General features: G+C 40.7%; 1 protein-coding gene across 2 annotated transcripts in view; it reads left to right on the top strand.

Annotated features, from left to right (window-relative positions):
- LOC113429131 (adhesion G protein-coupled receptor G1-like) overlaps positions 1-26222 on the top strand; it is a 37950-nt gene that overhangs the window by 9267 nt on the left and 2461 nt on the right. For both annotated transcript variants that reach the window (XM_087971717.1, XM_087971719.1), the window contains 11 exons: positions 495-652; positions 794-920; positions 2686-2827; positions 3358-3483; positions 11014-11130; positions 12172-12217; positions 16039-16142; positions 19541-19656; positions 22850-23118; positions 23785-23893; positions 25722-25990. In XM_087971717.1, coding sequence (XP_087827843.1) covers positions 562-652; positions 794-920; positions 2686-2827; positions 3358-3483; positions 11014-11130; positions 12172-12217; positions 16039-16142; positions 19541-19656; positions 22850-23118; positions 23785-23893; positions 25722-25990 — 1516 coding nt within the window. In that variant the 5' untranslated portion in view covers positions 495-561. The remainder of the gene's footprint in view (positions 1-494; positions 653-793; positions 921-2685; positions 2828-3357; positions 3484-11013; positions 11131-12171; positions 12218-16038; positions 16143-19540; positions 19657-22849; positions 23119-23784; positions 23894-25721; positions 25991-26222) is intronic.

Genomic DNA, 26222 nt, shown 5'->3' with positions numbered 1-26222 from the left:
TTTTTGTCACATCTGTTTTCTTTTTTTGCCTTGAACTTTGCATTTTATCTATTTTTATTTATTAATTTCTATCCTGCCTTTACAGTAGGATACAAATTTAACCACTGAATCATTCTCCCCCTTCCACTATAGAACGATGCTGATCCAAATACATAGACCTGCACTCCTTCTATGTATTAAAGACCATTATAGCCGGGATCTCCACACTTGGCAAGTTTGCTGGCTGGGGAATTCTGGGAGTTGAAGTCCACAAGTCTTAAACTTGCCAAGTTTGAATACCCTTGCATTATAGTATCTCCAATTGGGGTAGACTGGAGGTGCTGCTCTTGTCTCTTTGGAGGAACCAAGGACCTTAAGTGTGGTTTGTACTATATATTGATCAGGAACCCACTTTAAAAACAGATACCAATTATAGGATATATTCCCAGCTCATTTCTGCCCTTCCTGAAAGGCAATGATGAGGTTTTAACTTGCAGAATTGCACACTTTTCCAGGTGCGTTGAAAGACAGCCAAGCGATTAGAGGTTGTGTGCAAGGAAACCTGGTTTGTATAAGACCACGATGACAACGTCAAGCCTCTGCAGCATCTGGATTGAGACCCAAGCTCCCAGAATGCCCTTTTATCTTCTCCTTCTCCTTCTCCAGCTCCCAGGTAATATAAAAACTACCTCCCTTTCTATGGAGCACAACACCTCAACTTCCCTTCCAAGAGACATCACTAGATGTTCCTCAGGGGAGACTTTGGGTGAGCAAGGCAGCTTTCTGTGACCTTCTTTCTTGCTTTATCCAACAGTGTGGGGGAAAGGAAACCCAGGTGGAGCAAGTGACGTGGAAAACGAAATTAGAAGAATAGAATCAAAATTGATAAAATTAGAAATGCCTCAGCGAAGTAGGGGTACCATACGTGAAGATCCCTTTTTGTGAGTATACATGGGCTCACGGCTGTCTGTACTGGTGAAGAAAAGAGAGCTGGGCCATTGATTCCTCACAGCTCCAAAACAGAATGTGCTTGCTTTGTCACTGTTTCATCACTTCAATCTACATTCCCCTAGGTTAGAACCTAGTCGAGTCTCTAAGGCAGGGATTCTTAACCTCAGCAGCTTCAGGAAGAGTAGGCTTCAATTCCCAGAATTCCCCAGCCAGCTTGGGAATTGAAGTCTATTCTTCTTGAAGTTTCTGAGGTTAAGAAATATTAAGCAAAAAACAGCTGACCTCACTAGTGCTGACACAGAGGGCAGTTTTCGAGTTCTGTGCACTCATGATAGAACTGGTAGGAAAAAAATTGGGAACCCACCACTGACCAGTTTGGTCTAGTGGTGAAAGCACCAGGCTACAAAACAGGACATGGTAAGTTCTACTCCTGCCGTAGGCATGAAAGCCAGCTGGGTGACTTTGAGATGATCGCCAGGAGACTGAGTTGTAGTCCTCCTTTAGGCATGAAAGCCAGTTGAGTGTCTGGGTCAACACCAGGAGACAGTGAGTTCTAGTCCTGCTTTAGGCATGAAAGCCAGTTGAGTGTCTGGGTCAACACCAGGAGACAGTGAGTTCTAGTCCAACCTTAGGCATGAAAGCCAGTTGGATGTCTTTGGGTCAATCACCAGGAGACAGTGGGTTCTAGTCCAACCTTAGGCATGAAAGCCAGTTGGATGTCTTTGGGTCAATCACCAGGAGACAGTGGGTTCTAGTCCAACCTTAGGCATGAAAGCCAGTTGGATGTCTTTGGGTCAATCACCAGGAGACAGTGAGTTCTAGTCCAACCTTAGGCATGAAAGCCAGTTGGATGTCTTTGGGTCAATCACCAGGAGACAGTGAGTTCTAGTCCAACCTTAGGCATGAAAGCCAGTTGGATGTCTTTGGGTCAATCACCAGGAGACAGTGGGTTCTAGTCCAACCTTAGGCATGAAAGCCAGTTGGATGTCTTTGGGTCAATCACCAGGAGACAGTGGGTTCTAGTCCAACCTTAGGCATGAAAGCCAGTTGGATGTCTTTGGGTCAATCACCAGGAGACAGTGAGTTCTAGTCCAACCTTAGGCATGAAAGCCAGTTGGATGTCTTTGGGTCAATCACCAGGAGACAGTGAGTTCTAGTCCAACCTTAGGCATGAAAGCCAGTTGGATGTCTTTGGGTCAATCACCAGGAGACAGTGGGTTCTAGTCCAACCTTAGGCATGAAAGCCAGTTGGATGTCTTTGGGTCAGTCACCAGGAGATGGAGTGTTCTAGACCAGGGGTCTCCAACCTTGCCAACTTTAAGACTTGTGGACTTCAATTCCCAGAATGTCCTAGACCCACCTTAGGCGTGAAAGCTGACTGGGTGACTTTGGGCCAAACACCAAGAGACTGTGAGTTCTAGTCCCATCTTAGGTATCAAAGCTGGCTGGGTAACTTGGAGACAATCACTAGGAGAGGGTGAGTTCCAGACCCACCTCAGGCATGAAAGCCTTTTTCATGCCTTTTACTTTTTCCACCACCCCCATAACAGTGAATGGTCCTTAAAAGAGGCTGTCACTAAACAAGGGCTGCCTGTACTGTACAGGTGTGCCCTTCTAACATCATTCTAATTTGCTGCAGGTGTTTCTGCCTGTTGGACTAAGGTAGGCCAGTGAAATGGCAGCCCGCCTCTGTGATGGAGGTGGGTACCTGTGGAACTGTTGCCTGGATCCATCTGGTCCTCCTTTTTTCAACAGAGATCTCCAACATCTGGAGTCAATTTTGACAGAGACACAGTTCCAAGAAGATCACAAGAGGTTTGGGAGATCAAAGGTGCTTGCCAATGTGCACAAAATTCTACCTAAGACACAAACTTTGACCATTGAGGAAAACGTGAATGTGAGTACAGAACTGAGATGCAAAAACAACCACAACAACCACCCCAGAATATAGAATACTGAACAACAGAATTGGAAGGGACCTTGGAGGTCTTCTAGTCCAGCCTCCTGCTTGAGCAGGAGACTCTATACCAGGAGTGTCCAAACTTGACAACTTGAAGGATTATCTGTGTGTAACTCTGATCTGAAAAGAATGCGACAATAATTTGGAAAATTATAGATCGCAGCATAGGCCTGGTTGCCAGAACCAGTAGATGCAAACCAAATTTAAGAAAATCCAGATGGGAAATGATGGTCCCAGCCTTAACTCCTGTCCAGTGCGGTGGCCTAGAAGTGGAGCTCTTGCCTCACAATCAGGAGGCTGTGAGTTCGATCCTAGGTAGAGGCTAATATTTGGAATAGATTCTGCTGCTCCAGCAGGGGGTTGGACTAGATGCCCTCCAAGGTCCCTTCTGACTCTGTTGTTCTATGTTCTGTGTCCTTCTTTTCCAATCAAAGTCTTGTAATGCCACATCTTTTTCTGTGTTACAGGATGTTGAAATCAACCAGTTCCAAGTGGCTCTGTCAAAAACAGTCTTAACAAAAGCCAAAGGTGGAAAAGTCAACCAGGATGGAAGAGTTGTGATGTTGGCAGCGACCAGCCCGGTGCTCTTCATGGTAAGGGCCTTGGAGAAAGGCTTAAGGCTGGAGAGATGTCTCTTATTTCCTCTCAATGACTCCCGTGTACCTCTGCCAGGGTTATCCCTGCAAGCCTCTACATAGGAACATTGGGCGCATGTTGTGGCAAAGCAGGAAAAGAACTTGGAAGCTGCTGTTACTGTTAACAACATGAGCTTTTGTGGATTTACTGGCATCATAGAACAGATACGTTACACATAGGGAAAGAGGCAGAAGATGGTCCTTATCTCTGTCTGTCTGTAGTCCCTGTCTCTGTCTGTCTATTGGCCTGTCTGTCTATTGGTCTCTCTCTAAACTTTGTTTTTGCAAGATATTGATATCTGTCCATCTATCTATTTATCCCTATTTCTGTCTGTCTATCTGTCTGTGTCTGTCTGTCTCTCCCTCTCTCTCTCTCTGATATGACTGCCTGCCTGCCTGTATCTCTCAAGCTCTCATCTATCTATCTATCTATCTATCTATCTATCTATCTATCTATCTATCTATCTATCTATCTATCTATCTACCTACCTACCTACCTACCTACCTACCTACCTACCTACCTACCTACCTACCTACCTAATTATCTATCTAGTCTATTCTATCTATCTATCTATCTATCTATCTATCTATCTATCTATCTATCTATCTCTAATCTGTCTGTTTTATGTCTATGTAAGTCTCTTATCTCCCTCTCCCTCTAATCTGTCTCTTATATCTATCTATCTATCTATCTATCTATCTATCTATCTATCTATCTATCTATCTATCTATCTATCTATCTATCTATCTATATCTCTCCCTCTCTCTAAACTGTCTGTCTCATCCATCTGTCTCATCCATCTGTCTCTCTGTCTATCTATCTATCTATCTATCTATCTATCTATCTATCTATCTATCTATCTATCTATCTATCTATCTATCTATCTATCATCTATCTATCTCATATATTTAATCACCTGTCATCTATTTAATCTGTTTGTCTCCTATCATCTATCGATTATGTTTTACTTTCTTAAGGATTATTACAATTAGGTTTCTTGTCTCACTTCTTAGTTCTGTTTGTTAACCATTTATATCGATTGTTCCAAATTAAAAAGAATTCAGAGTCATCTTTTTCTTTCAGTTTCAATGTTAACATGTTCATCTCAGCACTTTCCATTACTTTATGCATGATTAATTCTTCGTTAAGAGTATTTGTAGTTTTCCATACCTGCGCAAAGGCTATTCTGGCGGCTGTTGTAATGTGTAGCAATAAATATTTTACTTCTTTTGGTAATCTATCTTTGATGATTCCTAAGAGGAAGATTTCTGGTCTGAGCTCAATCTGGTACCCAGTAATCTCTTGTAACCAGTTTTAGTTTGGATCCAGTATGTCCTGGTCTCGAGGCACAACCACCACATGTGATAAAATGTACTGTCAACTTTTTTACATTTCCAACATTTGGGACTTATGTTGGAATAAATTTTTTGCCAATCTCGTTGGAGCTAAATACCAACTATAAAACATTTTGTACATATTTTCTTTGTATGCCGTGGATACCGTTAACTTATAATTTACATTCCATATTTTCTCCCATTCCTCTAATTCTATAGTGTGTCCAAAATTCTGTGCACATGCAATCATTGTGCCTTTGACTGTTTCTTCTTACATTTTGAAGTCTAATAAGTATTTGTATATTTTAGTTATACATTTTTGTTCCGGTCCCATTAAGATTTTATCTAATTGATTTTTCCCTTTGTCAAAACCAAAATCTTTTAAGTCTTTTTTATATTTATTTTGGATTTGCAAATATGGCCACCAATCAATTATGATTCCATTTTCCTTTAGTTCTTGATTTGATTTTAATTTTCCTTGACTATCTAATAATTCCTCATAGCTTACCATTTTCCTTAGGTCTAATCTGTTTGGATGGATTATGGCTTCCATGGTTGACAGCCATCGTGGGATTTCCATTTAATGCTCACCTTTGATTTTTTTTTTCCAGGTTGTAATCAATTAGTCCCTTATTAGATGTTGATTAAAATAGGTATGTACATTACTTTTGTTTTCCCACAGAAATGCATGCCAACCTATCAGGAGGACACGTCCTTCTAATGTCAAGATTCTCTTGTCTCTTAATTTGACCCAGTCTTTGATCCAATTCAACACTGCTGCCTGAACCCCCCCCCCAAAAAAAAAAAAAAAAAACAAAAAAACCCCCCCCCCCCCCCAAAAAAAAAAAAAAAAAAAAAAAAAAAAACCCACCCCCCCCCCCCCTTTTTTTTTTTTTTTTTTTTTTTTTTTTTTTTTCATTAAAATAAAATAAACCCAAATAGTAGAGTTCCCATTCTGGTAATCTAGGACCGCCTCTGCTCCTGCTATCTTGTAATAGTTTCATTTTAATACGTGGCCTCTTGCCCAACCAGACAAACTTAGACATTATTTTATTTAGTTCTGTAAAGAAAGGTTTCCCTAATTAAATTGGATCATTTGGAATAAATATATTGGTTTTGGTAAGGTATTCATTTTCAACGTTGCTATTCTTCCTAGTAGAGACAGTTTCAATTTGGCCCATAATTCCAATTCTTTCCTAATTTGCTTAATCAATTTAACGTAATTGTCCTCTTTTAGTGATGAACATCTGGGTGATAACCAAATTCCCAGGTATTTCACCTTTTTTACTATTTGCAGTCCCATTATGTTTTCTAATTCTACTTTTTGTTTTTTATACAATTTTTGACTATCATCTTAGTTTTGTTTTTATTTATTTTGAATCCTGCCACTTCCCCAAATTTTTCTATTTGTTGCAACAATATTGGTCCTGAATTCATTGGATCTTCCACTATAAATACCAAATCATCGGCGAATGCCTGAACTTTATATTCCTCATTTCTAATTTTAATTCCATGAATCTCTGGGTTTTGTCTGGTTGCCGCTAGCAACACTTCTAAAGACAAGATAAATAACAGAGGCGATAGCGGACACCCTTGTCTTACTCCTTTTGCAATTTCAAAATCTTCCGTGCGATCTCCATTTAATAATACACTCGCTTTTTGATTTGAATACATTGCTTGTAATGGTTTTTTCTATATTGGTGCCAAAGTTCAACTTTTTAATTTGATATAACATGAATTTCCCATTGAGATTATCAAATGTTTTTTGTACATCAAGGAAGATTAAGGCTGCCTGTTGTTCTGGGTTTTTCTGAGCTTCATAGTATTCAATCGAATTTAGTACTGTTCTAATATTATTTTTGATTTGTTTATTTGGCAGGAAACCATTCTAGTCTGTATGTATAAGTTCACTCAGAATTGGTTTCATTCTTTCTGCCAATATTGTCATAAATATCTTATAGTCCGTATTTAGCAACGAGATTGGCCTATAGTTCGCAATTAGTTGTTGATCGGTGCCATCTTTTGCAATTAAGGAGATGTATGCCTCGGACCAGGACCTCGGGAGTCTAGCTTGCATTAATGCCACGTTATATAGTTCTAGTAATATTGGTTCGAATATTTCAGATAAATTTTTATATAATTTGCTGGATAAACCATCCAGACCTGGGGTTTTATTATTTTTTTGTTTTTGTATTGCCTTTTGTAGCTCTATTAGTGTTATTTCTTTGTTAAGTGTTTCTCTGTTTTCTTCAGAGATTGGGCTCAGACCGTTTCCCTCCAAGTAGTGTCTAACATTTTCTTCCATAACTTCTTCTTGCTTATAAAGCTTGCCAAAATACCTTTGCACAATTCTCTTTTTCTCCTCCACCTGATAATGCACTGCCCCTTCCTCATTCTTAAGTTGCTGGATTAATCTTTTCTCTTTCTCTATTTTTAATTTATGGGACAACTACCTTCCTGGTTTATTTGCTGATTCAAAAAAAAATTGTGTTTGGGAGTTTTTAATTTGCGTGCATTTTCCTCAATATCTATCAAATTTAATTCATGTCTAATCCTCCCTATTTCTTTCTTAGCTTCCATATTTTTTGGATCTTTTTGGAGCTCATATTCAATTTTTTTAACCCTTTCTTGTAATTCATTCTGTTTCTTCCATTTTTCTTTATTTTTCTTAGCTATATAAGCTATTGATATGCCTCTCACGTAGGCCTTTGTGGTGTCCCATAAATTTTGTAGACTAGTAGGTTGTTTTAAGTTAACCTTGGAAAATATTTCTAATCCATCTTTAATTCTTTGAATATATTCTTTTTCTTTTGTTATTTGTGGATTTAGTATCCATCTCCTTTTCCTTTTATTCTGTCCTTTCCATGTAATTTTTACTGGGCTATGGTTGGCCCATATATTTGGCATTATTTCTACTTTACTAATGTCTTTCTCAATTGCCCCATTTGCCCACACCATATCAATTCTGGATCAAGATTTTTGTGGACTAGAATAAAATGTAAATTTCTTCTCATTTGGATTTCTCTTCCTCCATATGTCTTCCAAGTTAGTCTCTTGCGTTAAATCGAAAAAAGTTTTTGGTAGAATTTTCTTTTTTTTCTTCCTGGTATCTTCCATACTAATATAATCTTTTTTAACATCAACAATGGCATTGAAGTCCCCTATTCAGCAAATATTTTCTTCACCTACACTAATTATTTTGTCATATAGTCTCTTATAAAACCTCCTCTGGTTATCGTTAGGGGCATATATCCCCACCAATAGTAATTGTTTTTGATGCAAATTAATTTGTATCATTAAAATTCTGCCTTGTTTATCTGCCTAATTTGTTTTTGCATTTATCCCTTTTTTTTACATAAATTGCTACCCCACTTTTCTTTTGATCTGCCAGTGCTGTAAATAATACACCTAGTTACTTTCCTAAAAGATTTTTATATGTTTGTTTGTTGTGTGTTTATGTTTTTGAGAGTATTAATAAAACCTTGTAGAAATACAGAATGAGAATAATGGTAATCAAGTCAGAAAGAAATAGATTAAATAATAATAGTGAAATTGAATAAGAGAATAAAGAGAATAAAGAGAAGTAAAGAGAAATTGGATAAGAGGTATTTTTATGCTCATATGGAAATGGCTTAAAATAGAATTGTATTGTATAAAATAAGGTTTTATCTGACTTGTAAAATTTATAATGGAAAAAGGTTCAAATATGTAATGGTTGATGATGATTTGTTTGTCTTTGAAATTAATAAAATTTGCTTAAAAATAATAATAATACACCTAACTTGGGATATTCTAAATATCTTTTGTGTTGTTTTTGGATATGTACCTCCTGCAGGCATGTAATGTCAACGTTTTGTTTAGTTAATTTAGTTAATATTTGTTTCCTCTTGATCTGGGAGTTTAGTCCGTTGATGTTTATTGAGAGTAGTTTAATCTCTTCTTCCATTGTTGATTCTGAGTCTACCTAAATCTTCTGTTTGTTCTTGCTTCTCTTTGGGGTCTTGTTCTTAGTCCTTCTCTCCTTGGGTTTTCTCTCTTTTCTTTACCTCTCTCTTCTTGGTCGCTTTCCTGTATTCCCTGTTGTTGGTCTTCTTATTGGTCCTCCTGACTCTTGCTTTCCAACTCTTCTTTGCTGCTCCCCTCTTCCTCTGTTTCTATCAGCTGATCATAAAATTCTTGCACCTTTTCAATACTGTCAATTTTTACTCTTCTTTCTTGCCACATCACCAGCATTCCTTCAGGAATAGTCATCGGAACCAGATGTTTTGTTTATTCAGAAGTATCGCCAGAGATCTATAGTCCTTCCCCAGCTCTCTCACCCGCCTCGGGATTTGTTTCAAGGTTGTGATCTCTCTTTCTTTGTATACCATTGGCTCGTCCTTTGTAATTCTCTTACGTTTTCCCTGGCGAACCTAATGTGAACCTCCCTTGGCAGCTTGTTCCATCTGGTGTAGTTTGTATGAATTCGAAAGACCTCATCTAATTCTTTCACTATTTCCTGTTGGTTCCTTTGCAATGCCTCTGCTATTAAGTGGGACATTATGGCTCCTGGATCATTATCTTTGGATTCCAATATATTTTGGAACCTCAAATAGAATGCTGCACATTCCATTTCGAATCCTCTAAATCTCTGTTCATCTCTATTACTTCCCTATCCATCCCTTCCAATCTCTTGCCTGTTTGTTCAGCTTTGATTTCTATATTCTTTATTCTTTGTTCATTTTTCTCCATTGTCTGCTGGATCGTTCCTATCTTCTCATCCAGGTTTTGGAGCTTACCCTTCATTTCTCCCATTTCCATCTTCATATCTGTGTGGTTGTTTACCATTGTCTCCTGCATTTTAAGCATTGTTTCCTGAATAGCTGTTAATGTTGCTTATATCGTCTGCATGTTAGCCATGTCGCTTGTTTTTTCCATGTTCAGCATTCCTTCTATTGTTTTTTGACCCGCTGGAGATGCGATAGACACTGATGAACCAGAAATTTGTTTTTTTCCCTTTCAAAGTTGTCATAGTACTGGTCATGTTCCAAACTTTGTTATAGTTATCTTCCCACTTTACCATTCACTATTTAATTCTCCTTTCGTTATCAATTCTATTCAATACTTTCCCTTAAAATATATCTTTTCACCTTTCCAATTTATGGTATTATATGTTATTCAAGATTGATTCAGTCTTCTATAGAGTCTAAAGCTAGCTGGATCACCTATATTAGAGAAGAGAGAGAAGAGAGAAAGCAAGAGGGAGGACAGGAAGGATAGTATCAAAATAAAGAAGAAAAGAGAGAAAGGGTGTGATAGAATAGCATAAAATATAATTACTATAAATTGTTCTTATACAACTATATTATATTACTATAGTATGATATATCAACTATATTCTTTATCCTTAACTATAGGGTTCAGTTTCTTTTAAACAAGTAAAGCTCCCCTCGCCGGAGCCTCCGAACGTGCAGATTGGGGATGAGAGAGCAGAGCTTGCTCTTCTCTCCCCACTCCGCCACAGCGCTGCAACCGGAAGTCCTCTGTCTCTCTTACATCTATGTAATCTGTCTCTTATATCTATCTATCTATCTATCTATCTATCTATCTATCTATCTATCTATCTATCTATCTATCTATCTATCTAAACATCTATCTAAATATCTATCTAGTCTCATAGCTATCTATCTATCTCTATCTAATCTGTCTGTCTTATATCTATGTAATCTGTCTCTTATCTCTCCCCCCCCTCTAATCTGTCTGTCTTTTATATCTATCTATCTATCATCTATCATCTATCATCTATCTATCTATATCTATATATCTCTCTATCTAATCTGTCTCTCTCTATCTAATCTGTCTGTCTCTTCTATCTATCTATCTCTATATGTCTTCCTATCTAAGCTGTCTCTCTCTCTCTATCTAATCTGTCTGCCTCATCTATCTATCTATCTATCTATCTATCTATCTATCTATCTATCTATCTATCTATCTATCTATCTATTATCTATCTATCTATCTATCTATCTATCTATCTATCTATCTATCTATCTATCTTATATTTAATCACCTGTCATCTATTTAATCTGTTTGTCTCCTATCATCTATCGATTCATCTGTCTGTCTGTCCGTCCATCCATCATTATCTATATCACCTAAATTTGTTTCTGGCAGGATAATGATTCCCACCCGATCCTTGGTGGAAAAGTGATTGGCATCTCAGTGGGGAATACATCAGTTCATGGGTTGCTCCCAGAAGAGCGAATATCAATAACTTTTTGGCACAACCAGGTAAGTCAGAAATCTCTTCTTCCCATTGCCCTGGTCTTGGCTTGTTTTCATTCTCTTCTTGAAAGTCTCCAGTGATGAAGCTCCCACAGCTAAATGGGATGGCACAGCAGATAGATAGATAGGTAGGTAGGTAGGTAGGTAGGTAGTTAGGTAGGTAGGTAGATAGATAGATAGATAGATAGATAGATAGATAGATAGATAGATTTATTTATTTATTTATTTGATTTGCCAATTGTTTACAAGATAATAAGTATAAATGTATACATAGTTGTGAATACATGAAATGGTTACATATAAGAAAAATAAAAGAATAAGAGAAACAATAGGACAGGGACGGTAGGCACGTTGGTGCGCTTATGCACGCCCCTACAGACCTCTTAGGAAAGGGGTGAGGTCAATAGTAGACAGGCTAAGGTTAAAGTTTTTGGGGTTTGGGGAAGAAACTACAGAGTCGGGTAGAGTATTCCAGACATTGACCACTCTATTGCTGAAGTCGTATTTCCTGCAATCAAGTTTGGTGCGGTTTACTTTGAGTTTGTATCTATTGTGTGCTCTTGTGTTGTTATGGTTGAAGCTGAAGTATTCATTGACAGGTAGGACATTGCAATGTATGATTTTGTATACTTATGCCTAATTAGGAGGATTGGAGAAATAGGTTCCAGAGCCATCAAGTCATTAACTGATTGATTATCTCAATTTATCTAGCCACCCATCTCAAATTTATCACTCTGCACAGCTAACCACCATCAAAATCAATATTTAAAAAAAACATAAAAACAGAAATGTGGGGCTCAATTGTGATGGTAAGTCAAGGACTACCTGTATATTCATTGCTTCCAATTATTGACCTGATGTAATAAGTTTTCTTTACTATTTTGGAGAGCATCATGATGTTTTGAAGTTGAAGTCCAGATGTCTTAAACTTTTGCAGAGCCTAAGAAATATTGCATGTATCTCTACGATTGTTCCTTGTACTTTACTTTTTTTAAAAAAAAAATACCATGCATTATATTCACTATTTGAATTTTGGTTTTATTTCAGAGGAATTTTACTCCTTCGTGTGTCTTCTGGGTTATGGGAGCCAAACGTAAGTATCCAAGGAAGTTGGGAGCATGAATGTGAAGATTTGAAAGGAATAAGAGAATAACACAGTTGAAAGGGACCTTGGAGGTCTTCTAGTCTAACCCCCTGCTTTAGCAGGAAACCCTATATACCATTCTGGACAAGTCCAGGCTCTTCTCTGGGCTACGTGTTTCTTGCAGTTCTTAATTTGAGCAAAATGCAGCTTTATAAAAATTAGGAAATAACTGAGAACCAGTTTGGTATAGTGGTTAAGGTGCTGGCTTAGAAACCAGGAGATGGTGAGTTCTAGTTCTAACTTAGATATGAAGGCCAGCGGGGTGATCTTAGGTCAATCTTCAGCCATGTGGTACAGTGGTTAGAGTGCAGTACTGGAGGGTATTTCTGCTGACTGTTGGCCGCCTGCAATTGGGCAGCTCAAATCCCACCAGGCTCAAGGTTGACTCAGCCTTCCATCCTTCCAAGGTGGGTAAAATGAGGACCCAGATTGTTGGGGGCAAGAGGCTGACCCTGTAAACCACTTAGAGAGGGCTGTAAAGCCCTATAAAGCAGTATATAAGTCTTAAGTTCTATTGCTATTGCTCTCTGCCTCTCTCCGCTCAACCGACATCACAGGATTGTTGTAGTGGGGAAAATAGGAGAAAGGAATATTATGTATATTTGCTGCCTTGGGACACTTATATACAGTGGTGGGATTCAAATACTTTTAACAACTGGTTCTCTGACCTAATGGTTTCTTCCAACAACCAGTTCACCAAACTGGTCAGAAAGTTAACAACCGGTTCTCCTGAACTGGTGCGGAATGGCTGAATCCCACCACTGCTCTGTACCCAGTTGAAGATTAGGCAGGATAACATAGTAAACAAACTAGGAACCAGACGAGGCAGCCAAATGGTGATTGACTCACCACGTTCATTCATGCATCCATTTTGTTAATTTCACCTTCCCTTCCAGAAAAGTTTTTTCTTTCTTTTTCTTTCTTTCTTTTTCTTTTTTCTTTCCTTCCTTCCTTCCTTCCTTCCTTCCTTTCTCTCTCCCTCCTTCTCTCTCCCTCCCTCTTTTTTCTTTTTTTTCTGTCTCCCTCCCTCTCTTCCTTCCTTCCTCTCTCCCTCCTCTCTATCTCTCCCTCCCTCTTTCTTCCTTTCTTCCTTTTTTCTTTCTTTCCTTCTTTCTTTCTGTCTGTTTGTCTTGGTTTCTTTCCTTCCTTCCTTCCTTCCTTCCTTCCTTACTTACTTACTTCCTTTCTCTCTCCCTCCCTCTTTCTTTCTTTCTCCTTCCTTCCTTCCTTCCTTCCTTCCTTCCTCTTTCTCTCTTCCTCCCTCTTTCCATCTTTCTTTCTTTCCTTTCTTTCTTCTGCCTAAAATCTTCCAAATATATGCTGAGTCAGATCAAGGGTTATATGTAAAACTTGAGAACAAGGAAAGGGATAAACCCATCTGCATACATTTGACAAAGTTGAGGATAAGTACTTGCTGAAATCCCATCCTTAACTGCCTGGCTCCCGGCTGTGCAGAAGGATTGGGGGCATAATCTCCTTCTACAAGCTTCAAAGGCTTACATTCCCACAGCTGCAAGTAGAAATATCGACTAAAGCAGAATTCCCACCCTGGATTTCCAGCGAATATGATGAGGTCTCTTGGGCCAATCTCATCTTAATGAAAATTGGAGTGAGAAATCTAAAGTTCTTGGGAAGGCTTGATAATGCATCAAACCCATTCAACAATTTATTGTCCAAAGACACACCTTGCATTTCCAAGGAAGTAAGCAAAAATACTTTAGTCTAATCTGGCTATACATACTGCTAGCCCAGAACAATGTAAATTATTTTACTGACAAGGAAACAAGTTTTTTCTTCTTCATTTATTACCGTGCAATCAGTTCAGGTTAAGACTGAAAAAAATCAGTCATATTAGCATTGTGTGCTAACCCACACTGGCTTTTAGGAAAAGGTGAGATGATAAATTACGAATTCTGCAAGGAAATGACAGGGCCAGTATAATATACGCCAAACCCTTCCATAGAATCTATGAAAGGGCAGAAGTTAGTGACAGAGCCTAATAAAAGATTTGACCTCAGATTTTATTTTATTTTTTCTTTCTTTTTTAATCCTGTTGGATCAGAGCCTGAACCTTTCAAGCCTTGGTAAAAGTTGAGAAATCCTTAGTGCTCTCCGAGTTTAGTTGTTTTCTTGTAGACATTTCATTACCCCAACTAAGTAACACCAGCATGTTTGGGACATGAAACATCTGCAAGAAAACCACCAAGTTCAGAGAGCACCAAGGACCCCCTCAATTCAACCCTGAGCTAGAAATATTCTCCTTTGTTGGTAAAAAAGATAGTTAATATTTCATGTTTCATTTCATGCAAAGGGGAGTTAGAGACGGCCAGGGAGTTCAAAAAAGGCTATATAGTAATGAATGTGGGATAAAAATCTGATAAATAATTATAACAATCACTAATTAGGCCAATCCTTGTTTGCCAAAATACTTAATCGATTAAATTTGCTTCTCTTTCTTATAACACGGGAAGGCCATCTTTACATCTGGAAAGTGTGATTTTGTGTGGGTCAGAATTGCTCCAGAGAAGGAGTCCTGTGAGCTTCTATGTGAGTCACCGTTCTGGCCAGGAAAGGAGCAAGCCAAGGGCAGTGACTTGGGCAAATGTCCAACAGGGAGCTTCTTCCAGAGAGGCTTCATTAGGAATCAGAATTGGATTCAGAATCAGGATACAGCTGGAAGGGACCTTGGAGGTCTTCTAGTCCAGCCCCCTGCTGGACAGGAGATCCTATCCCATTTCGGACAAGTGACTGCCTAGGCTCTTCTTAGAAACCTCCAGGGATGAAGCACCCACAATGTTTGAAGGCAACTTCTGTTTCACTAGTTAATTGTCCTCACTTCTCCTTGATTAGTTTCCATCTATAGTTTTTTGTCCTGCCTTCTGGTGCTTTGGAAAATAATTTGACCTCCCTCTTCTTTGTGGCAGCCCCTCAAACACTGGAAGACTGTTATCATGTCCCCCTTAGTCCTTAACAAGTGTCTCATTTAGCAATGGAAATTTTGAGCTCAATTGTGGTCATAAGTTGAGGACCACCTGTATTGCTCCTCCCTGTGCTACTATTAATAACACCAAAAGAACCCACTCTTGGTGGTTGGTGGGCTCTTTCGTTTCCTCCCCTTCAAGAGAATCATCTCTCATTTCAGCACATTCCAATATTTTCTTAATGATTTCCTCCTGTGATGGTATTTTCCCATTTTTCCAGTTTTTAGCAAATACAATGCTAGCCACTGTTAATGCATTTACAATCAGGTATTGACATTTGAAATTAGAGAACAAGAGGATAAACAATTTTACAAAAAATTGGGATCTTTTCTATCAATGGTTAGACAACAAAGTACAGTAATAAAATATGTAGATTTTTAGAAAATAATATATAAAGATGTACTTCTTTCTTATTATAACTACAAAATGATTTTAGGATAGATTTGGGATGATAATATGAACTGTTATAAAATAAATTAAGTAAATTATGGTTATCTTGTAAAACATGAATGAAAAAAAGTATAGTCAAATGATTGATTAATAATGATACTAAGGTATTTAATTTTTGATTGACAATATGAGATTATATGCAATGTAATTGTAATTGAAGACTACGAAATGGAAGCACAAAACAATTTGTAAACCAACCGGCACACTGTATGTACACCTATGGAAGATAGCTTGATGTTTTTATGTTTTGTTTGTTTATGTTTGTTTTTAAAAACCCATAATTTTTTTTTTTTAAAAAGAGAGAATCATCTCTAAAGTATTCTCTTCTTTTGACTGTAGGTGGTGACATCGGCAAGTGGAATACATCCGGCTGTGAAGCGAAGCATAGAGAAAACCAAACCACCTGCCTTTGTGACCATCTCACCTTCTTTGCGGTGCTCATGGTAAGTACCAAACTCCATATCAGCATCCTGTAGAGCAGGGATGTCAAATGGGATGCCATTTTGTTGTGAGCCACATCAGGGTTGTGTTTGACCTTGGGGAGGCAGGGTGTGTGTGTGGCCAGCTCAACATTTATTTATTTTTTTATTTATTTGATTTGCCAATTGTTTACAAGATAATAAGTATAAGTGTATACATAGTTGTGAATACATGAAATGGGTACATATAAGAAAAATAAAAGAAGAATAAGAGAAACAATAGGACAGGGACGGTAGGCACGTTGGTGCGCTTATGCACGCCCCCTACAATACAACATCACTCATGTCGGGGGTGCCTGGGGCGGCCTGAGCGTTATGCCAGCAAAAACAGGCTCCCGTGCTCCGTTTTAGGCTGCAATGGCCTCCTGCAAGCCTCTGCCAGTGAAAACAGAGTTCGGGAGGGCTGCGTTGGGCCGGTCCTTTGCTATTTCCAGGGCAGCCCCATGGGCCAGATTTAAGCACCTTGAGTTTGACACCTCCGCTATAGAGGAGGAGTATGGAGGACTATAACTCCAGAGGTAGGTATTCAGCTGGTTCTGACCAGTTCTGAAGACCCGGTAGCGGAAATTTTGAGTAGTTCGGAGAACTGGCAAATGCCACCTCTGACTGCCCCCCCCCCAGGGGTGGGATTCAAATTTTGTAACAACCGGTTATGTGGGTGTGGCTAGGTGGGAGTGGCCATGTGACTGGGTGGGTGTGGCTTCTTCTTTTTTTTGCAGCACCTCCCCTGTGTTTTGGGGCTCCATTTTGGGGCCTCCTGCGCCTCAAGGGAGCTTCCTGAAGGGGTGTTTGTGTCCCAGAAGGCTTCCCTGGGGCCCAGGAAGGCAAAAAATGGCAGGTTGAGGGGGCTATGCTCCTTCCCTCCATTTTTTTGCCTTCCTGGGCCTCAAGGAAGCCTCCTGGGTGAAGCAGTAAGTAAGCGAGGGGAATCCCAGCACAGCTGATCATAGGAACAGCTGATCATCGGGAGGGGGGAAAGAAATACCTTGGTGACTGGGCAGGGAAGAACGCAGTCACCGATGTTGGGCATGCGTGCGATGTTGCGCATGCACAATAAGGACTGACTGGGTGGGGAGGGGCGGGACGGGTGGAGAGGGGCGGGGCCAGCCAGGGGCATGATTTGCCGGTTCTCCAAACTGCGCAGAATCTTAACAACCGGTTCTAAAGAACCAGTCCGAACTGATAGAATCCCACCCCTGGCCCCACCCCCATCTATTCTCTGCCTCCTGAGTCTCAGCTGATCAGCTGGGTCTCCTTTTGTTGTCCTGTACAGGAGAACGGAGCAGTGGGGTGGAGAGGAAATGGGATTTTGCAGTAACCTTCCCCTGCCACGCCCACCAAGCCACACCAGCCAAGCCCTGCCGTGCCCACAACTGTACAACTCCCAGAAATTCAGAAATCCCATGGTGAGGAATCAGAAAACCTCAGGAGATCTCTTACCCTTGAACCTAACCAAAAACCGACTATATAATAAAATTCTATTTATTTATTTCATAATATTCAATATTCATTGAAGCTAAAGGTAGAGAAATGTATACTTGGTTTCCCAGGAAGTGGACTTGAATGAACCCAAAGTAATGATAAATTGCATGGAAGGGAGGGATAAATTCCAAAAGGGGAAAAAAAAGGATCGGAAAACCAATCCTTAAAGAGAGATTGACGCATGTAGCCTTGAATAAAGTTAATTTGCCAAGGAAGGCAAAAAAGGCAAAAAAAAATACTGGACAAAAATACACACTTGGTTAGAGAAAATGACAAAGCAACATATAGATTTAAAACCAAACATTTTTGTTAGGTATATTACCAGAAAATTATGACAAATGGGTTGTATATTTAATACTACATGTGCTGACAGCAGCATGAATTGTATTTGCACGATATTGGAAAAATGAGGACATTCCTACAGATAGAAACATAATTAACAAAAGATTAGACTGTGCGGAAATGGATAGGTTAACATTAAAGATAAAGGATAAAGAAGATACAGAATTTTTTTTAACATGGGATTTGATTTATAAATGGTTAGACAGAGGTAGAAATTAGAAGCTGGAAGGATATTACTATATACAAGTAAATATTGTTATTATTGATATTATGTATAAGGTAAATTGACCCTGACTGTTTCCTAAGCACTCATGTATGTTAAAGACAATATATATATATATATATATATATATATATATATATATATATATATATATATATATATATATATATATATATATATATATATATGATATCATATCATATCATATCATCATATCATATCATATCATATATATATGATAATTTGCCAAGGACATGTCCAGGCAATTGCATAGAGTCAAAAATGGACCTGAAGGTACCCATAAAGGTAACTGGGAACTCATATTCCATTTTCTATTTGCCCATATGTGACAGCAGCATGTCACACAGGTGAAGATCTGATCTTTGCCACCAAGAGCATAGGATACCAAATCATGGGTCTCAGTTATGGATTGTAGCTGGAACATAGGAAAAAGCTTTGTAATGGTAGGAGCAGCTTTGTTGTAATAACAGAATAACAGGAATGGAAGGGATCTTGGAGTCCATTCTCTTGCTCAAGCAGGAGATCCTATACCATTCCAGTGTCTTCTTAAAAGCCTCCAATGGTGGAGCATCCACAACTTCTGGAGGGAAGCTGTTCCACTAGTTGTAGAAATAATTAACCAGGAAGACAGCAAATTCCTATTCACGGGATGTATTCAAAAGGAAGACAGACACGGGAGGGCGGAGCTGACGTTGCAACGATATGACGAGCGATTATGGGGCTCCAGAACTGGTGTCGATACTGCCGCAGCTGGGGTATTTGGATCTAAACCGTCCCGTAGAGATGGTGAATGAGAAGAGCGTAGACTGCTGATCCCAGGGATACCGCAAAATCCCTGGTTGAACCAGGCGAAGCTTTTCAAACCAACTGCGGAAGGAAGCAGCCATTGAAGCTGCTGAGAGGTTGGAACAGCTCCGGAACGGAAGAGAAGAAGAACGGAAAGTGTGTCGGTTTTGGTGAGATCTTTAAAAAAAAAATTTAAGAGAGAGCACCCTAAGAAGGAAAGATTCAAGAATATTGAAGACAGAAGAATAAGCAGTGAAATTAAACTTGTACTCAGAAGAATTGTTATCTAAGTGATTTTTATTGATTTTTTTAAAAAAGACAGACATCTTCCAGGGATATGACCCCTGATAGGAAGCTGGGTTTGAAGGCCTCAGTGCTTCTTGCAGTCTTCTAGTTGTGGTCCAACCACATTTAGAACATTAATGATTCCTTCAGTCCTGGAACTGCTGGAAAGCCTTTACTCCTTTACATCTCTTAGATCTTTTCCTTCCTGTCTTTCCTTCTACAGCTCCCCTCCTCAGATATAGACGAGATCCACAAGAACTACCTGACCATTATCAGTTATGTTGGTTGCATCATTTCAGCTCTGGCTTCACTCATCACCATTGTCTTCCTTTGCTTGAGGTAAGATATGTTGATATTTTGCTCTAAGTCGGGATTTGGAAAGGAGGAAGACCAAGAAGGACTTTAGAAGGAAGTTAGAGTAGCCCTGAAGAAGAAACTAGCAAAGACATGCAGTGTTTTTCTCAGTGAAGAAGAACCCTATGAGATCATGTGCAGGAACATTTCAGCATGCATCACAAAAAAATGATTTTTCCAGCTCTGAGTCACATTGGGTAGTATGGTAGCTCTGGGCTTGTCGACTGGAAAACTTGCAGCCCAAGTTCGAGACCCAAGCTCCATACAGTAGGGTGAGCTCCTGTCCTCCCCGCAGCTTCTGCGAACCTAGCAGTTTGAAAACATGCAAATGAGAGTAGATACGGGGTGGGATTCTACCGGTTAGAACTGGTTCTATAGAACCGGTTGTTATGATTCTGTGCAGTTCGGAAAACTGGCAAATCGTGCCCCTGGCTGACCCCGCCCTGCCTCTCTCCATCTGCCCCTCCCCTCCCTGCCCAGTCAGTCCTTATCGTGCATGCACAACATCGCACACATGCCTGACATCGCTGACTGAGTTCTCCCCCATCCAGTCACTCCTTAAGGTGTTTCTTTCCCCCCTCCTGACAATAAGCTGTTCCAGTGATCAGCTGTTCCGGGATCCCCTCGCTGTCTTACTGCTTCACCCAGGGGGCTTCCCTGAGGCCCAGGAGGCAAAAGGGGTGCGTGTGTGTGCTTCGCCCCCACGCTCTGTTTTTGCCTTCATGGGCCTCAGGGAAGCTTCCTGGGAGCAAAATACTACCTCAGAAGGCTTCCTGAGGCCCAGGAGGCCCAAAAATGGAGCGCAGGGGAGTCCTGTGCGCTCCCCTTCACTCCAGATTTTTTTGCCTTCCTGGGCCCCAGGGAAGCCTTCTGGGAGCAACCCCCCCAAGACTTCCCTGAGGCCCAAGAGGCAGAAAAAATGGGGGTAGGGTGCTGAAAAAAAAAGAAAGAAAGAAAAAAAAGAAAGAAAGAAGAAGCCATGCCTACCCAGCCACATGGCCACGCCCACCTAGCCACGCCCACAGAACCGGTTGTTAAAAAATTTGAATCCCACGCCTGAGTAAATAAATAGGTAGCTTTTTGGTGCGGAGGAAACAGCGTTTTGTGATGTCTTGCTGGCCACATGACTGGCTCAGTGGCCTTGAAACGGAGATGAGCACCACAGAGTAGCCATGGCTAGTGGAGTAAAATCGGCAGGGACTCCTTTTTACCCGAGTCACATACTTGTCTGTGAACCCATATAATGATCTAGCCACAAGCTGAAATTTACCATTTTCAGGCTGTTCCCAGTAATTCACCAAATATGTAGGAACTGAAGTGGGATTTTGTGTGAACTTTGTTGCTTCTCCAGGTCACACAAACACACAAACACACACACACACACACACACCAATGTAGTGTCAGAAGCTGAGCTTGGTGATAATGGCCAAAGCAAGATTATGGAAAGATTTTGCAGGATTTCCCAGATGGACCGTTTTTGAAATTCAGAGCTCGTGGTAGATGGCCGTAAGAGTGGGACATTCATCTACCAACTTAGTAGGAAGGAGATACCATAGAATGCAGTCAAAGGAGGATGGGAGTCGGTGTGCATTTGATATACATTTTCTAAGGGTAGAGCTGGGGCTTTTTGGACCTATTTCCGTAAGCCCCAGGTAGCTTAGTGAACAGCAACTGACAGTGAAAACTGCAGTGCAAAATATCCGAAGAGCAGCAGGTAATGCAACTGTTCTTGAAGGATTAAGGTGCTCACATTGGATCCCCTTGAAACAGGAAGACAAGTCTGATGCTCTTTCTTTTCCATAGGAAAAAGCAAGCATGACACGGTCTATGTCCACATGAATCTTATCTGGACAACAGCCTTTGTGGGGGGGGGAGTCTGTGTGCACTTAAAGGATATATGTTTTCTGAGATGGACAGAGGTCAATGACCTGTGGCTGTCCAGTCTTTTGGACTTCAATTTCCATGACCCCCAACCAGCACGGCCAGAGATGGTATTCATCCGGTTCTGACCAGTTCTGGAGAACCGGTAGTGGAAATTTTGAGTAGTTCAGAGAACCGGCAAATCCCACCTCTGACTGGCCCCGCCAACCCCATCTCTTCTCTGCCTCCCATTGAGTCCCAGCTGATCGGCTGGGTCTTCTTTGGTTGCCCTGCATAGGAGAATGTAACTGGAAAGCACGTTAGTGGGGTGGGGAGGGAATGGGATTTTGCAGTATCCTTTCCCTGTCACGCCCACCAAGCCACACCCACCAAGCCACACCCATAGAACTGGTAGTAAAAAATTTTGAATCCCACCACTGAGCACGGCCAACCACAATGTGACTATGAGAATGGTCTGCAGAACGTCTGTAGGAAGGTGTTGGAAGGAAAAATCCATCTGGTTCAGTCCCAAGCTGGGAGAAAGACGCTGGAAACAACATGGAGGCTGATTGGAAAGAAAGGTGTATTGATGAACAGAACCACAGACAAAGACAATATGGAGTTCTGGGTCAGCTAAACCAGAACCACACTGTCAACTGTGCCTCATTCAAAACCCAAGAAATAAATCCTTCGACTCCATTAAAATAGAGAAAAGTATTTTTACTGAGTTTGAAATGATAGCAATGAAAGGAAAGCAAAATGTGAGGCAAATAGGCACAGAAATTGCATATTGGAAGTCATCCCAAGTTCTCTCCCCCCCAGGAGTCCAGACTGTTCATTCCAATCTGAGGTGTGTATAATGTCATGTGGGGCACATCCTCAGGTGGTTTCTCACTCATCTGGTATGCCAAGACAGTTGACCTTGGCTTAGTAGAGATAAGTCTATTCTGTTTCATCAATAAACCAGCTTTCTTTCTAATCAGCCTCTGTGTGATTTCCAGCGCCTTTCTCCCAGCTTGGAACCGAACCAGGTGGATATTTCTTCAACAGAAATAGGTGAAGTTACTCAGGGATCAGGTCTTGAGGATCAAATCCTTTCGTACAACAGGTGCTAAGACTTTTCATGACTGCAGTTTAGAGCAGGGGTCTCCAACCTTGGCAACTTTAAGGCTTGTAGACTTCAACTCCTAGAGTTCCTCAGCCAACTTCCTCTGGGAGTTGAAGTCCACCAGTCTTAAAGTTGCCAAGGTTGGAGACCACTGGCTTAGAGTCTCATAACAACCAAGAAAAGAAGTATGATGCTCTTCCTACTTCACAGGAAAAAGCAGAGAAACCACATTGTCTATGTCCACATGAATCTCCTCTGGGCCATCTTTCTTCTCAACGTGAGCTTCCTCGTCACGATGCCTCTGGCTCCTAACATGGAAGGCATGGCTTGCAAAGCTAGTGGGACGTTCCTGCACTTTTCCGTGCTTGCATGCTTGACCTGGATGGCCATTGAGGGCTACAGTCTCTACCGGCTGGTTATCCAAGTCTTCAACTCTTACATGAAATGCTTACTTGTCAAGCTGTCCTTAATAGGTTGGGGTGAGTGATTATATATATATATATATATTGCTATCCTTGTTTTGGATCTGTCTCTCACTATCTCTTACTCTGGAATGATTATATTTTTTCTAAGATTTATTTCCCTTTTTGGTACTGGCTTGAACTTATCTTTCAACAATTGTTGTGAAATGGGGGGGGGGCAGGATGCAAGGGTGGGATTCAAAAATCCCAGCAATCAGTTCACTGCCTGATTGATGGGTGGGCAGGGCCGTGGTGGGCGGAGCCTACCGGAGCTTCCTGTTTTCGGCATCCGGTGGGCCTCCAGAGCCCGGGGGAGGCCATTTTACACCCTCCCAAGGGTCCAGAGGCCTCTCCCGGGCTTCAGGGAGGGTGAAGATGGCCTCCCCCAGGCTCTGGAGCCCCCCCAGAAGCTGGAAACAGGCCTGTTTCTGGACTTCCAGAAAGCCGGTTTTTCCCCCTCCCAGAGCCTCTGCGTGGATTCTGCACTTACCTCCATCAAAATGGGCCACATGGAGATTCCTGGAAGGGGTGGGGTGGGAGGGGTGGGGCCAACTGGTTGTTTGAAATATTGGTTCGGTGAACCAGCTGAAACTTTAACTTCCAATTCAACATGAACCAGTCCGAACCGGTAGAATCCCACCCCTGGCCGGATGTGGCATTAACTCCAGCTGTTCTCATCTGCAGGTCTTCCTCTACTCATCGTGTGCCTAATTTTTGGGATTGATCAGTCCTCCTATGGGCCTTCCTCTCTTAAAGTCTATACATCTCCTGATCAATACCACACTGAATTCATGTAAGTTCCCGGGGGGGTAGAACAAAATGCCCTCTACTGTCTATTCAGAAAGTTTCATTTTTCCCTGTGGATTAACAGTCATCCATCTCTGGGTAGCAGAGGCTGATTAGACCCAAAACCTGGAGATGTTACTGTACTAAATCATGTCCCTAAGGGTGATATGGGTAATACTGAATTGTTAACTAGGGCATACAAAACCTTTGCTAGACCAATACTCAAATACAGCTCATTTGTCCGGAATCTGCACTGTATCTTGGACATTAATACAATTGAGCGAGTCCAGAAGTATTTCACGAGAAGAGTATTACACTCCTCTGCTCGCAACAGAATACCCTATATCACCAGACTTGAGATTTTGGGCTTGGACAACCTAGAACTAAGCCACCTATGATTGGACTTAAGCGTAGTACACAAAATTATCTACTACAATGTCCTATCAGTCAATGACTACTTCAGCTTCAACTGCAACAATACAAGAGAAACTCAATGTGAACCGCTCCAAACTTGATTGCAGAAAATACGATTTCAGCAACAGAGCGGTGAATGCCTGGAATGCACTACCTGACTCTGTTGTTACATCCTCAAACCCCAAATCCTTTAACCTTAAACTATCTACTATTGACCTCACTCCATTCCTAAGAGGTCTGTAAGGGGTGTGCATAAGTACACAATCGTGCCTACCTGTCCTATTGTCCCCATTTATTCATACCTATTTCCTGTATTCATACTCATATTTAGACTTATTCCTATTATCTTGTAAGCGACTGACAAATCAAATAAATAAATACATAAAATATGAATATATAATCAACAACTGCACCTCTCTCTGGCTGACTGATGTATAGGAACCCCAGACTGATCCCATTGTAATTGATATAGATGGAATGCATACATTTTGTAATTTATACATTAATTTATGTAGTTCTTATCTGTGTTTATTTTGGGTTTTATCATGAGATATATGTCCCAGAGGAAAGTGGCCTCCAATTCAAAAAAGTCTTTCTCTTTTAGATTCAGTATTACTAAATCTGGGTCAATACTAACATCAAAGTCCTCACAAATAGTCATAGAAGATCATAGAATTTCTAATTGGAAAAGCGTGATTGGACATACAAGGAATTTGTCTCCGGTGCATAAACTCATAATGTACATATAAACAGAGAGGAACATGTCACAATTAAACCATTGATGTAACTTGTCAACTAAAGACTCAGCATTACTTGTTGTATGGGTGGCGCATAAAGGTTTACACAGAGTAACTTTCTCCTCTTCAGTTTCAGCCTCAATATTTGAATTTCCAGATAAATTTCTTCTAATCTCATATCATGAATGTGCTCCATTGCTGGGTGGATGGATGCTCCAGCGCTAGAAGGGTTTCAAGAACGACAGTTGTCCAGGATGGTGTAAGCCCTTGGGCATTAGGTTGGAGTAGAAGACCTCGAACATGCCTTCCAGTCCTGGGATTTTATGATTCTATCAAGATGTATTGTGACTAGGCTCATTAAGCCCCCACTTAGCATGGCCCGTCTTTTGGTCCCTTGGGGCTCATTATAAAAACACCTGTAGCCCGGTATTGCTATAACATCATTTCCATCAACCAAGTTTCTTGGAGAATGAGGGAATCAGGGCATGAGCAGAGGCCACAAAGTGGGTGGAATGCATCACATTCATGATTGGCACTGGAACGTCCTGGAAATTCCTGTTTTTGAGGAAGGTGTCACCTTAAAGAAAATTTCCCAGCCTATTTGAATGCTCATATTCCAGTTTCCACCTAGTTAAATGGTGCCTAGACTTACCTTTCTGTTTTTTTTTCTCTTCTCCTCTCCAGCTGTTGGATCACCAAAAAGGAGATCAACAATTTCTTGAATTTGGGCTATTTAGGCCTGGTGGTCTTGTTCAACAGCATCATGCTAGTCATCATGGTGTATGAGATTCGTAGGCTGAGACATCGAGAGCATCACTGGAGATATGTGGTGATGCTCCTGGGCCTGAGCTGCGTCCTGGGCATTCCGTGGGGGCTGGTCTTCTTCGCATTCGCTTCTGGGACCTTCAAGCTGGTGGCCGTCTATCTGTTCACCATCATCAACTCTCTCCAAGGTCAGGGAGTATTCCTGCTCCCTTTAGTCTTGAGATCTGCCACTTTTATCAGTTTTTATCCTCTGGATTTTCACGCAACACAAGAGAGAGTTGCATTTTGGTGACTCGGTGACTTCATCTTTTCACTTCAATCTGAGCTTATGAAGCAGATCCTAAGAGGATGGGATGATCAAGTTGTTGCTCGTCTAACTTTTCACTGTCAATGTTCTGACCCAGCTCCCCAAACACGACA

Source organism: Notechis scutatus, chromosome 9, assembly GCF_049901735.1.
Source record: "Notechis scutatus isolate UNSWTSFEM ecotype Mainland chromosome 9, rNotScu1.2, whole genome shotgun sequence".
NCBI classification, from domain to species: Eukaryota; Metazoa; Chordata; class Lepidosauria; order Squamata; family Elapidae; genus Notechis; species Notechis scutatus.
Note: the sequence above shows the minus strand (reverse complement) of the source record. Positions and strands in the feature narration are given on the sequence as shown.